General features: G+C 45.7%; 1 protein-coding gene across 1 annotated transcript in view; it reads right to left on the reverse strand.

Moving 5' to 3' along the window:
* The window catches only part of cacng2b (calcium channel, voltage-dependent, gamma subunit 2b), a 60,563-nt gene that overhangs the window by 10,888 nt on the left and 34,082 nt on the right, over window positions 1–15,593 (reverse strand). The window contains exon 2 of the mRNA XM_030094468.1: window positions 10,532–10,615. Within this exon, the coding sequence (XP_029950328.1) occupies window positions 10,532–10,615 (84 nt within the window). The remainder of the gene's footprint in view (window positions 1–10,531; window positions 10,616–15,593) is intronic.

Genomic DNA, 15,593 nt, shown 5'->3' on the forward strand with positions numbered 1-15,593 from the left:
AAAAAAAAAGCATTGTTGATGATTTGTTGTTTCCATTTTTTATTTTTAGCTGCTGGTTGCCCCCTCAGGGATAATGTTCTTCATTTGACCTCCATCCTTTAAGACCCAAGAACTTCTACCAAGACCTTCTGCCCTCGCTCAAACTTTTCTGTTTGAATTGTCTTGAAAATTCTCGGATTTCACCGGAACTTCATGCTTCCAGTGCCAGGGGCAGCAAAGCAGTCCCAGGGAAATGTTGAGTTTGGGTTTTGGATTCGTCAGTGCCAAATGGACTTATTTGGTGAAGGGAATGTTCACTGCCATAGTGGTGTGTTGAAGGACTGGTCATGAGGCTGCCTGGAACTCATCAGTACTGCTCATTTCCCAGTTATCTGCAGTCATAATCAGCATTCGACTGTTCACTCTGGAATTTAATGGTGCTTCTCCAATAAAGTGCACATTTACTGCTAGGAGAGGAGACTGTACGGCACCAGTGGCATGTTCTCCAGTGGCCTGATGGGTCATGAGGAGCATTGCACATCTTCCTGGGCTGAACGGGTCTTCCTTTACTTTCTCCATGCCTGATACCACGGCTCACCTCTTAATGCAGAGTGGAACTCGTGCACATTGACAGATCGAGGCTGCTTTGGGGCCATAATGGGGATCCAGATGTGAGTAGAACAGGGCAAAGCAAAAGAAGTGTGATCTCCACAAAGAGAGACACAGATTCGGGACGGAACATAAAAGGCGGCCGTGGTGGAAAGCTGATTTTTCACAAAAAGCCAGAAGAGAGGGATAAGTAGGGAAATCAATAGAAAAACAGATGCGGGAGGAAAAGAAATGAGAGCAGAAGAGAAAAAAACAAGGAGTAGACAAGACGAGGAGCGTAAAGACTGCAGGCCTTCGTTTCTCTGTGAAGCTGCTTTGCCTCCAGCGGTTTCTCTCTCTCTCTCTCTCTCTCTCTCCCTCTCTCTCTCTCTCTGCTCTTGCGCTTTAAGCAGAAGGCAGGGAGTTTAAAAAGAAGAATTTTTAAATGTGCTGGCCTCCAGGCGCACCCTGCCACCAGGCACATCGAGAGAGAGAGAGAGAGAGAGAGAGAGAGAGAGAGAGAGAGAGAGAGAGAGAGAGAGAGAGAGAGAGACCAGCTGAGGCTGGGAGAGTTCCTGTGAAGCAGTGTTGGGGAGACTTCTCCACTATGTTTGCAGTTTCTTTGCTAAACAGGCTGGAGGCTGCTGTTGGGACTGAAAACACCATCTGACCGGCTGCTGATCGATCCCCGCACACTGGATTCCACCCTGCCTCACCACAGTGTGTCAGGCCGAGCGTCATTCTGACCGACAACCTGCTCACTAAGTCACATTATTCACGAAAAATAAATGGAGCCTTACTGAGTGACTCTGATGCTTTAGACATCCCATCACATCATATTTGTCCACAGGGGACCAAACACTTGATATCAGCCATGATTTCAGCTTTTTTTTGCCTTGTTAGAAGAAGCCCTCAATTCCTTTATATTTGTTCTCAGGTTTACAGATTTCATTTTATTGGTTTTACATGTTTACATTATTGCATCACATGGAGAAAACAGAGTCAATGTAAACAGATTCAGAGGTTCAAGGTTTGTTTGCTGGTGATTCACTAAAACATCAGTTCTTCGGAATACGTATCCTTTATTACAGTAACTCTGACGCTGTGTTTGCATCAGCAGCACCTCCCTCTTGCTTCCTGTGTGCAGCTATTCGAGTGGTCAAAACAACCACTTGCAGCTGGCTTCTCTAGAATTTATTCATTAAGTCTTTATTTTTCCAATAAACGTCATTCCGAATGCCATTTGCCTGAAAGGTGCTCCGATGACTTTGCTGTCGATCTTTACGACTTTAAATGACAAGTACAAGTTGCAAAGCTGGACATTTAAAGCAATAATCAGAAGACCGGTTAATACCGCTCTGGCGATGATTAGACATTTACATCCAAACACACTGAGAGCTCGATATTGCTGTGAGATTTGAAAGCAATTTGTGAAAACTCCCAGCGAAGGGACCGGCGTTTGATTATCCACATCCATCAATCTATCCGTTATCTATAGCCACGGATCCTGCAGGCTTTGTCTCATGATTGAACGTAGAGAGATGATTGTTGGAAGGAGGTGTGGAGAGGCTCGTGATGATCGTCTGGCTAATGATGCTCCTGCAATACGCGTCTGCAGTTAACGGCCGATGTGACTAATTATCAGCCGCTTTCTTCTCTCTGATTTCCATTTTTATAAAAACACTTTAAATGAGGGAAGGTGAGCAACATAAGGCCTGAGTTACAATGATAATGTATAAAGCAGGGGTTTCAAACATAAGGTCCGTGGGCCAAAAGGAGTGTGCAGGGAAAAGGCCCCCATTGGATTGAAAAGCCACCGATACAAATTTCAATGAAAGCTAATTTTTTTTTAGGAAGAGTGGAAAAAACACAACACTGGAAACCTGAGATCACTGCAAACCAGCTAGCATTAGCCTGAAACCCTGCAGTCAGGGGGAGTTTGTAAAAACAAGCACAATGCAACAGTCTTGTTTCATTTCACTGTATTTTGCACTAGAAGGTGTTAACATCGACTTTATGTCGAGAACGTAGTCATTTTCAGTTTTTTTGCAAAAACACAAACATTTTCATCACGTTTAAACTGATCTGTGTGGAATAGAAGAGATTCAGATACGATACGACACAGGAAGTACATTAACAAAACTCTTCAAATTAACAGAGTTTTATAGCGATATTGAAATTGATCTGTCACCAAGCGGTGAACAGAACTCACTGAGGGAAGTCACGGCGGGCCAGCTGAGGAAATGCCTTCCAGCACAGTAACGACAGCATCTCTGAGGCGATTGTCCTTTAAACAAACGCTATAAAATAATAACAAGCATTCTCAGGTGCTGATAAACAGTCAATACTAACTGTTCTCAGTGTTTTCGCACGATCTGGACAACGTGCTCATAAAGGAAGGAGTGCTAAATCTAGAGTATTTTTTTGCATCTCTGTGATCCCTCACGTGAACGCCTGTAAAGGTTCAAACCTATAAATCCATAATCTAAAAGGAGTCAGATTCCTCCATCCATACAGTGTGTCCACATGTTCCCACACACAGTCTTTGCCACATCTCCGCCATGTCTTTCCTTATCCGTTCTCGGCGGCGCGCTGTGGTCTGGCCTCCGTCTCTGCCGTGTTGCTCGCTGGGTTCTGCTGCAGTGGTGTGTGTTTATACGTGTGTGTCTCCGGCTGACTTATGGTTTCATTAGCTGCGGCAGAGGAGAGCCTTGTAATTGTGGCTGAATTATAGAGGCGGGGGTGGACACCACCATGGGAGCTCCCTGGGTTCACACACACACACACACACACACACACACACACACACACACACACACACACACACACACACACACACACACACACACACACACACACACACACACACACACACACACACACGCACCGCAGCTCAACAAGCTACAAAGTGAACACACTCATCGATCAGCCTACCACCTACTCACTTGCTCACTCTCCAAAGTGGGGTGTTTCCCATACACACTGCACAGGAACAATCTGCTCGCTCGCTCTGTCTCCCACACACGTTCATCTAACTTCTAACACACACACACACACACACACACACAGACACACACACACACACACACACACACACACACACACACACACACTCACACACACACTCTTCGCCCACGTGGGAGAGCCCAGCAGCAAAGAACATGTGGTAGTGGGAACTCAGCAAAACTGCTACAGGGGAATAGCTATCTGCCTCTGTGCGTGTGTGTGTGTGTGTGTGTGTGTGTGTGTGTGTGTGTGTGTGTGTGTGTCCGTGCGAGCATCACCGGTGGAATCGCTTTGAGAAAACAAACTCATCTTCGTTCAAAAGGAAGAAAAGATGGAGAGTGAACGCACCAGCAGATGTGTTTGCACGTGCCCGCCTGAGTGTGGGTGTATTTTCGTATTAATGCAGCACACACACACACACACACACACACACACACACACACACACACACTCGCATTGGGGGAGCCTGCGCCGCCTGCCAGTGGTTATCATGGCGTATTACTCATGTAAATCGTGATCTGCCTCCATGTCACAAGTCTCCGGCTGTCTGGAAATAGCAGCGGTGACGTCGGCGAGCGCGGCGATGTCCTCACGGCGTGACGTCACGTGTCTCCTAGCATCCCCGTCCCCGGTATTAGCATTATGTACGGGCATCCAGCTTTCTAATTATAGCAGCAGCAGGATTGTGCGCAGCTTCCACCTCAAACAGGAATCAGTGTGTGTGTGTGTGTGTGTGTGTGTGTGTGTGTGCTGCATTTCCATCTGTGTCGGAGCCAGAAATCTATCAGAGGACTGTTCCAATGTGTTAAATTCATGAGAGTAACGTCAAGAATTAGAAACTATTCTAATAATATCACCGACAACCTGTGTAAAAACGTACTTTTCGCTTTACTCGTTAATGGCATTTATTGATTGATTTATATTTTCAGAAGTGATCCTCAGTGTGTCCCACTGTTAGACCTGCTTCCTCATGAGTCTATATTCTCAGACCTTTGGCAGAGCAGTGTTTGGTGCTCATGCATGAAATGTAACTCCTCACAATACGGTCAAAACCTGAAGAATGCAATAAAAACATTCATCATCATTAATGGTGCTTTCTTTTACACTCGGATGATTTGGTGTGAATGCATGCATACCAGTGTGTGTGTGTGTGTGTGTGTGTGTGTGTGTGTGTCTGTGTGTGTGTGTGTGTCTGTGTGTGTGTGTGCCTTGCTCAAGCCAGTTAGGGCCAGCGCTGAGCTGTTGGCCATATCTAATCCCATTCATTGGCTCCATGCATGACACAATGCACACAGGTACTTCACACACTCTCTCTCTCGCACACACACACACACACACACACACACACACACACACACACACACACACACACACACACACACACACACTCACACACACACACACACGCACACACAGACTTGAAGTAGTTCTACCTGAAATTCTTCCTCAGAATTTACATGAACTCTTTACAAACTGCTGTAAGTCGTAACATTCAACCCTTTGCGAGACACGCTCGAATAAATCCCAACAACACCGTAATCTACTCCACAACAAGATGAACAGACAACGCAGTAAATATGAGGAACGTCTGACGCCGTCAGGCAGAGGTCACCATCACAACCTTGGATATTCTCCGTTTTCCCAGGAGCTGCTGGCTCTAGGTGAGGGGAATGCTGGGAGTGAGGAAACCTGCTTCCAACGTCAAATAGACCTTAAACAAACACGTTAGTTCTGGACTAATTATCCTTCCAAATAATAGGAAACAGGACTCATCATTCAGACGGCTACAGTGAGAGCTCTGTTCTTACATCAGGAAGGTAAATGGTTCAGCATCTGATCTCTGTATTGTGCTATACTGGCTTTGGGTGGTGTCTCTCTCTCTCTCTCTCTCTCTCTCTCTCTCTCTCTCTGATAGTACAACTGCTGCAGGACGAAGGCTGACTGCTCGCTCTTACATAACCACATGTACAAATTCAGCCGGCGAGAGGAGGGTTAGGGGAACGGGGGAGGCGGGTGAGACAGCTCAGAGAGCGAGCGGCTGAGGGAGAGAGATCGAAAAGGCCCTTGGGGAAAGAGAGAGAGAGAGAGAGAGAGAGAGAGAGAATAGAAGAGAGTCAGTGTGTAAAGCATCCAAAATGAATGATGACTTCCATGCTCTATTTAATGTGGGTCTACTACTGTCTCGCTCCGTGCATGTGGTCCAAACGGGAGCAGAGTCCATGAAATGTGACATTTCCGTCAATCTCCTCTACAAATGAGTTACGGAGCCGTCTTCATTTTAGGAAATGGATTTCCTGAGCTAAACTGAAAAGCTGGTGTGCTTCTTCACTCTCAGGCTAACGATACCAACCAGACGTAGCTGCTGCGCTGCATGCAAAGCTGCTCATGTTGTGGTATTGAGTCCATCTTCCACTTCTGTCTTTGGCCTGATCTTAAACCAATATTATGAACAGAATAAGCAGATTCAGGCCATTTTCAAGTGAAAATGGAAGACATGTTGCGTTTTGAGTGTCTGTTCAGACTGCAGCGATGCTCAGAGCCACTGAAAACACAACTTCTTGAAAACTTTTTGACAAGACTCCCAGTCCTTATTCTCCTGGGACTTGGTGGTTTTAGAGTTCCGACTCGTGTATTTGCCATAGTTAATGTCTGCAGTGTATTGCTGTGCCAGTGTGTGTGGTTTCACTACATAAACAGCCATGTCCGAGCTACGCCGGGCATTTGGAATCAGTGAAAACAGAACTTATAGGAAACAGGACTTCGCTAGACGCTCGTGCCACACATGCTCATTAAAGTCCAACTTCGTAGTTCTGCGCACGTGCGAGAAGCTCGGTTATAAAAAAAGGAGTCCAGGCGCAACGCCTTCGTCGTGGAGACAGAGACGGTCCGAGGGAATTTAAGTTAGAAGGTTGGAAGGATTTGGCACATCGTTTGCATCCGGAGTTTAAATCAGGCTTCAGAGTTCTGCTCATGTCAACGGGACATTCATCGAGTCTATTCAGTCTGACCTTGAAAATATTCCAGTAACTACACAGAAAATTGAGCCTGAATCAAGAGAATATATGTTTAAAGTCGATGAAAAGCCGGACGAGACCGTGCTCCGAGCAATCCTGATCCATCCCATAATCCTCCACATCTGACGGCATGCGGGGAGTGATGGAAATTCAAGGTGATGCCCAGAGACCGGGAATCACCGAAGCCAGAAGAATTCCTCCAGTTCTTGTCAACTAATTTCTCTCCCATTTGACGGAGGCCGTTTAGCGAGGCTCCGGCCCACTGGAACTGTCCCGCAGACCGGCGGCGTGGCGCCGAGGCTCCACGCCGCCAAGCTTCCAGGTGGGAACGGGGATGCCGAGCGGATTAATGGAGAAAGAAAGCCCGGCTTTGATAAACAGACGTTGCATCACCTCCATCTGTCAGAATGTGTCATCATCCACACTTTACATTGTTATTGCGGTAATTTAGCTGACAGTGTTACTCAGAGCGACTTGCAGCGGCAGAATGGGCTTTGATTACCGTATCAGCGGAGATTACAGGAAACCAAAAGAGAGGGGCGCGAGGAGTCGCCGCGCTAATGAAATCCCCACGTCTTTAAAAGGCTCGCTCGGAAAACAAACAGACAAAGAGCAGGAGGACAAGCTGAGCGCCGCGCTCACAGTCACACACGATTACAGAGCCGACATCCAAACAGCGACTTCGCTGATCTCCTCTAAAAGTTCTCTTTGTTGAATTTCTCATTAACAGCTGGTCCAGCAGCATACAGATGTAAATGAGGAGCAAACTGTCTGAAGTAGAGTTCAGGCAGCCTAAACCCTTCACTGCTTCTTCTTTCTGTTTAATCAAACGGTTTACATGTGTCAGTACACCGATGCTGGAGGCTGGAGGTTTATTTGTTCTCGTCATCCACAGTCCTGTAAATCCTCACCAGCCCAGCTGCTGTGAATTATGAACAATTAGCAGGAAACCGTGAAAGAGATGGAGCGTTGCTCTTTCTGATCAGTTTCTGAAACACGCTGCTTGCAGTCTGGACTCGAATCCGGGAGTTTAAATGAAGCTGGTGACGTTGTGACGTGTTTTCAGTGTAGATATTGACAAAGCGTTCCTCTATCGCTGCTAAACCACTAAATACAAGTCAACAGCATCTAGGACAAGTAAAGGGGCATTTAGATCGTGACAAATACACCAGGCTGTCCTCCATAAAAAATATAAATAAATGGATTTCACTTATTTTGAGCTTTTGCACCATTCAGTCACATTCATCCATTCACACACTCATTCACACAGCAGAGGCAGCTGCTATGCTAGGCGCTCAGTCCATCAGTTTGGGGTTCAGCAGAGAGAAATATAATGAATACTAGGTAAAGATAATATACGGTACGGAAAAATAACTGCCTTGAGTAGAAAAGGATGACAGTGATTCATATTACAGTTTAAATGCTTTTCAGATATTTCAGTACAAGATGACGATGAAGTGCAATTCAAAACCTATTTTCAATATACTGAATGGGTGGCATTTCATACTTTTCTTTAGGAATGCAATCTGTATGTAGGATTTGTTGGACATATCAGGAATTCAAACGTTGGTATTTGCACAGACTTTCCTTTAAACAACAGATTGTATTTATTTTGAAAAGTGCGTGGAGTGAGTCCGTTTATGAAGGCGTGAACAGGGTGACGTCTGGGGGTTCTCTGCAGACGGGATATTATTGATCAGGAAGATTTCAGTAAGTGAAAAGCGCAAACTGCATTTTTGTTAGCTTCATTTTAGAATATCTATTTATTCTCCTGCTTTAATTGCATTTTGTCTTTTAATTGCTCTTTAATTTTCAAAAGTCTTGTTGTTTCTATCATTTTAATGTTGTTTTACGTTTCCTTCCACACACCTCAGTCAGCTGAATTACATTACACAGGCTAATGCAGACACTGACGTCGACCTTTCAGTTTTCTCGAAAAAGATTTGTTAGGATTTAAACTATGTAGTCATCCCCGATCCAGATTTGAGTCGTCATTATTTTTTATGAATAGGACTGTTTCAGACATCGCTCTCCCCTCAAATGTCAGAAAAACTCTGGGAAAGTCTGACAAACATCTGGAAACTCCTGCAGCCTCCAAACAATCCGCTTCTCCACACAGTTAGTCAGTTTTCTGCCCGCAGTGGCTTCAAACTTTCTCAAACTTTCCAGATCAGCTCTTGGGAGCAGACCTGACATCGACTCCAGCTCCCTCCCTGGCCCCGGCCCCCCCCGGCCCCCCCCGGTTCCCCCTCGGTTCCCCCCGGTCCCTCCCGGTCCCCCGCCGTCTCCCGCTTCACCCACAGCCTCCATCCACCAGCTGTCAGACCGGCGCCAGGGCCTCGGCGGAGATGGACAGACAGATGGATGGAGAGCAAGAGGAGGGAGGAGGCAAGGGATGGATGGATGGAGGGAAGGAGGAGAGGAAGAGGTGTGACCCACTTAGCAGAGCCCGGAGTATTTATAGAGGAAAGTGTCCTAATTGGCAAGCCGCTGGGAGAGCGACAGCGCTGCGCTGGTTCCCTCCTCCTTGTCCTTCACCTCCCCAACCTTCCCTCAGTTCTTATCCGCAGACCCCTTCTTCTCGTCCTCTTTCACCTCCTCTCTTCTCCCGCCTCTCCGGGGCTGTACTGACCTTCCCCACCCCGGGTCTTTTCATTTTCCTTTACCACACCTTGACTTTTCTCCTGCTTCTTCTCATTTCCACAAACTTTCCTTTCAGATGTTTTGAACGACTGAAGGCTCATTCATGCTGGACGTTAGAAACCTGCAATCCAGGCTCTTCATTCACACGGCAACTGAAAACGCAACTTCTTGAAAACGGTTCCGAAAGTGAAACTGATCGCATGGAGACGGAGCGTTTCTAAAAAGTTGCGTTTTCAGTGATTCCGAGCCTCCAAAACTGCAAAGTTTTCATTTGAAAACATCCCGTAAACAGGAGCCTCACTCTGAAGGACAGAACTGTGCAGACCCTTACTGTGAGAGCTTCCATCAGTGGAAGGAACAAGAAGATCAAGACCCATATTCTAGAGGCTCCGTTCTGCTTTCTGACTAAATCTGGAATGTAGCACAGACGCAGAACGTCTCTGCAGGCTGCAAGCAGCACACACACTCGTCATTTAGCTGCAGATTATTGGTTTGATCAATGACAGTCGCTCCTGTTTGGGCTCTTTCTGGTGTTTAGCAGCAGTTGTGAGCTCGCGGCAGGTAGATTCACCTGAGGGCATCCGGCTCGGCTCACAGCCGTGTTGCTCAAGTCATGAAATATAGGTCAGTGCTTTCAGAACCGCTGATTCCGAGGCTGTCAGAATTCACCAGAATCAAAGAAAACACACTTTTCTAGCAGAAAGCCTGAGAAGAAGGTTTCTGCTGTTGTATGTTGGTCAGAGTGTCCATCAGTGATATTTTGGCAAATTTAGGGCTTGAGAGGTGGTTGGTAGCCTTTCTTAGAGGCATTCTTTAGGGATTTCAGAATAAGAAAATGGTATAATATATCAGAAAGGCACATTGAGCATTTATGTGATGCATTAAAAAATCTCAGTGCGATCATATAGTGTAAAATGAAAAGCATATGTGGATTCCCTTGGTCTGTTTGGGTCCAGATTATTCAGCAGTTTTTCATTATTCACACCTGTGCATGACCTCCACACCCCAGCATACCAACAGTAAAGACAAATTCTGCTTGAATCTTTCAGAAATTCAACATAAATCATGGTTCAATACCAAAAATCTAATGATTTGTTGTGGTGTCTCTTCGATGTTCGTTTCTACACTGTTTAAAATCACATCAAAGAGATGAAGACAAATGTTTCATCAGTGCAGATAGAAAGCACAAGCCTGCTAGTAGGATTTAGATAATTTCATCAGAGAAGTGATTTCAAAGCCTGATCTGAAATACAATACTAATGTAACAAATGGATGAAGATGTAAATATTGAGAAGACTCACGTAGGAAGTACTCGGAAGCATCCGCCTCATAGTCGGCGTCCTCTGGGAAGTGATCTATCTGCTTACACATGCCTTTAAAGGAACCTGCGAGAGAAACAAGCAAGAAGAGACACGAGAGGGTTTATTAAACTCATGTGGCTACAGTGACTCTGCGTCTGCACGGACGCCCCGGCACATCGGGCAACAACAGGAGGCCACAAACAGGAGGGAGAGGTGGAGGGGAGGAGTTTAATTTAAACGCCTCAAAAGTGCAGGTGGGAAGAGGAGGAGGAGGAGGAGGAGGAGGAGGAGGAGGAGGAGGAGGAGGAGGCGAGAAGAAAGTTAGCAAAATGCAAATGATAGAGAGGAAGAAAGGAGAGCTGATAGTGCCTCTCATTAAGGGGGATTGTGTGTGTGTGTGTGTGTGTGTGTGAGTGTGTGTGTGTGTGTGTGTGTGTGTGTGTGTGTTTTCGCTTGGTTCAGCTCCAGTGGTAATTGTATGCCCTCCCAAACCACTGCAATTAAATGGGCCCTTGTTAATTGGCGATTGAAGGACGAAAGACTTGTGCCCGGCTTTCAAATGGGCATCGGTTACACACACACACACACACACACAGTAGCGCCAGTCTCGCCTCTCCCGTTCATCCTTCGCTTCATGCTAAACATTCAGCATTTTCATCAAGACAAAAGAGAAAAGAACAATTTTACACCAAAGCTCGACGCATAAAAGTGAAAAAAAAAAAGAATGGCTGAGAAATCCTGATGACAGGCCTCCAACAGCAGTCTTTTTTCATATTTACATATCTTTAATACCCCTCAGCAAACACTCAGACGAACAAAGTGTTTTTCATCAGGTAGACTTTGATAGATACTTTAAAGACGATATTTCACGAGGAAGCGGCGCGGAAACCTTTCAGCAGCCTGCAAAAAAAAAAAAAAAAAAATGAAAAGGCTTTCATCATTTCGTAATTTCAGCGTGAACCGAGCGGCGTGTTGGAAATTCTGCTGGATTGGAGAGCGGAGTGTGTCAATGCGACGGGTGTGTTTCCCGCTCCTTCTTCCTGCTTTACACCCTGCGCTGGTTTGTTGTGTAAAACGCGGCGGCGCTACGAAGCCAGAGGTGTGCGGGACGTGCGGCGTGGACTCGGGAGGGCCGGCAGCGCAGAAACAACGTGTTGACGTGTGAAGACCTTTCGGGTGGCGCGATTCGCCCTCCAACACACGCGAAGCAGGTCTCAGCGCCGTGACCTCCAGCAGACAGGAACTAAAACACTTTTGGAAGGAAGTGGGTTACATTTCAACCCTTCTGATCAGGTTTAGCAAGGAGCTTGTGCTACTGCATGCGCGTGTTTTCATAACAGAGTCAAACTGCAGCGCCCACTAGTGGACCAACGTGAAAACTGGATCGTTTCCAGGGTTTCTGTTTTCTTCGTTCAGAACGTCGCTGTTTTTGTGAACGAGACGTGAACCTGTGGCAGTTTAACGACCTCTCAAAGCAACTGAAACAGGTCAGACGGACAGGCGAGACGATGCATGGCTACGATTCCACTTTCTAGTTAAATATCTAGTGTTGTACCTTCAGCATGCATCGAGTGACACTGTCGTCGTCCCAGTTTTCCTTTCAAGCTGCAGGAAAATGGTGAGAGCCATCAGTGGACTTAAGATGTCTGAAAGTATTTTGTGTCCCAAATCCTGTAAAGCAGGATTAAGACTCATTTATTTTCAAAACTGAGCACATTTACAGCTCGTCCAGAGCCTTCGGTCTTATTAACGTCAGTATTTCTGTCCGGACCGTTGATGCTTCCAGGTACAAACAGGTTCCTCTTTCTCTTGCTGTTCCTCCTCTTTCTGCCTTTCATCTTGCTATTTTTCCAGGGTGCTAATGCAGAGCCGCACCCTGTGGTGGATTCATTACCGAAAGTTGATTTCAAAGCGTCAGATGATTGGAAGCATAAAGAAAGTGACATTTGCAGTGTTTGAAGGAGAGCTGAAAGTTCGGTCTTGCTTCGTAAATGGAGCCACATTTCAGAGAATGTTTTAGAAAACTTATCAAAAACAGTTAAAACTCAGATTGACTAGAATGATATTTAACACCTAAACGCACAAAACCTGAGAGAAGATTCAATTCCCGATTGGATCTCAGAGAATCAGGCCTTAAGAGAGAAACAAAAGTTTTTTGTTGCTGAACAGAAGGAAGAGGAGAACGCTGTGAAGGTTTTCAGTTCTGCAAACTACACGAGAATCCAAACGTTCAGATTTGACAGAAACACGAGAAGAGAGCAACACCGGAGTGATCCCTTCTACGACAGGTGCAGTGACACACATTCCAGGCAGGTTCGTTCAGTCGTTGCCCTCTTTTCCCGTGAAAACTGGGTCAATGACTCGGCACATCGCAGTAAGTGTGTCGTCCGCGTTTCTCCGTATCAACGGGCCGAATAAAGACCGACATCAGCCGGTTACCTGCTGGAAGCCGCTGTCTGAACCCGGTTCCCTCCCGGTGCCCTGGACTCTGGAAACACCGGCTGTTGTTTGAGACGTTAGCATGAGCAGCTGTGGAGGAGTCTTTACATTCACACAAGATGATGAACAAATGAATGATGACTTTTTTTCCTCCGTATAAATACATATGTGTACCTACAGTATGATAAAATATTCAAAATGGTGTCTGCTGTTGTTGCTAGGTGAAGCTACAAGCCCCATTGCTCCTGCAACGTCAAGAAAATGAGTGGTTTCTGTGTTTGTTCTCAGTTTACAGCTCTGGATTCGCGCTGTTGTCTTTACGTGAGTGTCTCCAAATAAGTCTGAAACATCAAATCACGCAGTCGCTGCTGTGCAGCAGCTCGGTGGCGTCCTCTCTCTCTCTCTCTCTTTCTCCGTTCACACGCTCCCTCCCTCGCTCCAACACATGCCCACCCACGCTGCACCACGAGCACATGTAATCTGGAATTGCATTTTCCCGTCCTTTCTGTCTCCATCTCTCGCTCTGTCTGTCGAACGCTCGTGTCCCTGAAGACCGCGAACCGATCCAGCTCAGCCAGGGCTGGAGAAACCGGAGCGTTTTTGACTTTAGCGTACGATATTCCACGTCCGCACCTCTGACGACGATGCAGTCCGATACCACACAATCGCAACTGTTATAATTTAATCAACCTTTTTTGCATCGGGGCCAGAAGTGTTGCAGAGAATTTATGGGCATCGTTAAAGTCCGTTTTTACGGCCGAACATCTGAACCGGGAGGTGTGAGCTCGAGATACGCCCAATAAAGTGCTCCCGTATATGAGCAAGACAAATCTGTGTAAGAAAAAAAAAAAAATCTGCTTTACACCTGTTTAATGTTTGCCCTTCATGCGTGGTTCGCCGTTAAACACCGAGGTTTATGGTAAAACAGGAAACTGGAGCGGCGGCCCCGATGGATCCGTCTGATGTTTCAGAAATCCTTCATTTCACACCTTTTACTTTTGAGACGGAGTGAAGGGTGAAACCATTATTCTTTTTTTTAAATAATAACATCATGAATTTGAAAGCTTAAAATGATCTTGACGTCTTACTTTTACTATTTCACAGTTTTACAGAAATGTTTGTACGAACCGCCGCAACACTTCAATCGTCAACAAGTCATTTTTTTCCCTCTTTAACATGAGAGCCTCCTCCTCCTCCTCCTCCCTCTCCGAGACGAGACAGTCGTCATAATGAAGTGTCGCTCTTTCAAATTGCCACCTTTAAATTATACATTCTGCTTCAACATGGAACAGACACTATCATTCTGCACCTCGGGGGTCAGGTCCACTCACTTAACGCTCACAGCGAGAGGAGGATGATTTATACCAATAAAAGGAGACCCCGCCGACCCCGCCCTCCTCGCTGCCACGGGCCAATCAGGAGCCTGCGAATCGAGCGACCTCCTGGCCGACGAGGATAAGTTAATGTAGTTCCTCGAAACAATAACAGTCGTCTATTATGAGGCATTAACACGGTAACCTGCAGAAAAATGCGGCTGTGAAGTGGAAGCGGCCTCCTCTGAACCGCTATGCTAATGTTTCCCTCATGCTAATGACAACTCCGTCTGCACGCTGGAGTTCCATGAAAGTAACCCCTCTGCTGTAAAGGTGGAGGAACATCAGAGAGCTGGAGGTGCTGCGCTGCAGACGGAGCGAACAGATCACTTCGCTGGACGACCAGATCAGTGCACAGAAATTTCCCATCCTCCTAATTCACACAGGAACACTCAGCTTCTTCTTTCGTGCTTTTAATAAACATTTCATCGTGCCATCTGCACAATTCCTGATTATGTCCTCACAGAAGAACCACAATGACTGTTTACTGAATCTATGAGCAAAAAATACATGAAGATACACTTTGAAGCAGTCATTGCATTTCAAAAACTGCACCACAGAGTAAAGTTTGCAACAAAAGAGAAAGTCTGATCTCGGCTTGATTGTAAACTTTGTCCTGTAAAATCACAAGATTTCAGTCAGCACAGGTAAATTTCATCAGATATGAAACTTTCTACATTTAAAAGTTGCTCACAGTGAAACTCACACAGCTAGAAGATTGAAAAACAAATATTTCTGTAATAGCTTTGAACATTGTAATATAAATATTGAAGACTAAATGGCATATTTTAGTCAGTGGATCCCAACCCTTTTCCTTTAGTCCCATCTTTGATTTTCCACAACGAATCTGGAGGAACAAACACAAAGTTTCACAGATTTGCTCTGCATTCTAGATGTTATGCCATTTTACTCCTGAAATTTTTCTTTCAGTTAAAATCCATCTGAAGCCCTGTTTGCACAAAAATGTTTCAAGTAAAAACGTCAATTTTTTGCATTTTGCTTTCAGGAAAGTTTTTCATTTTCATGCCAATATTTTGTGAAGGATGTCGGTTCACACAGAAATGGCAAAAACGCTGAATATGATGCAGGTGGCTCCTAGAGCCACAAGGAAAGGCTGAGAAGCGAGAGGAAACACTTGAAGAGCGTCCTGAACAAACCGGAGGCCTCATTACATTTCAGAGGTTAAACTGTGTCAGACATGCTTTCAGACATGCTGCATTTGTTCAGGTCTGAGTTCAGTTTTATTGGCT

This window comes from Salarias fasciatus, chromosome 6, assembly GCF_902148845.1.
Source record: "Salarias fasciatus chromosome 6, fSalaFa1.1, whole genome shotgun sequence".
In the NCBI taxonomy this organism is placed as follows: domain Eukaryota; kingdom Metazoa; phylum Chordata; class Actinopteri; order Blenniiformes; family Blenniidae; genus Salarias; species Salarias fasciatus.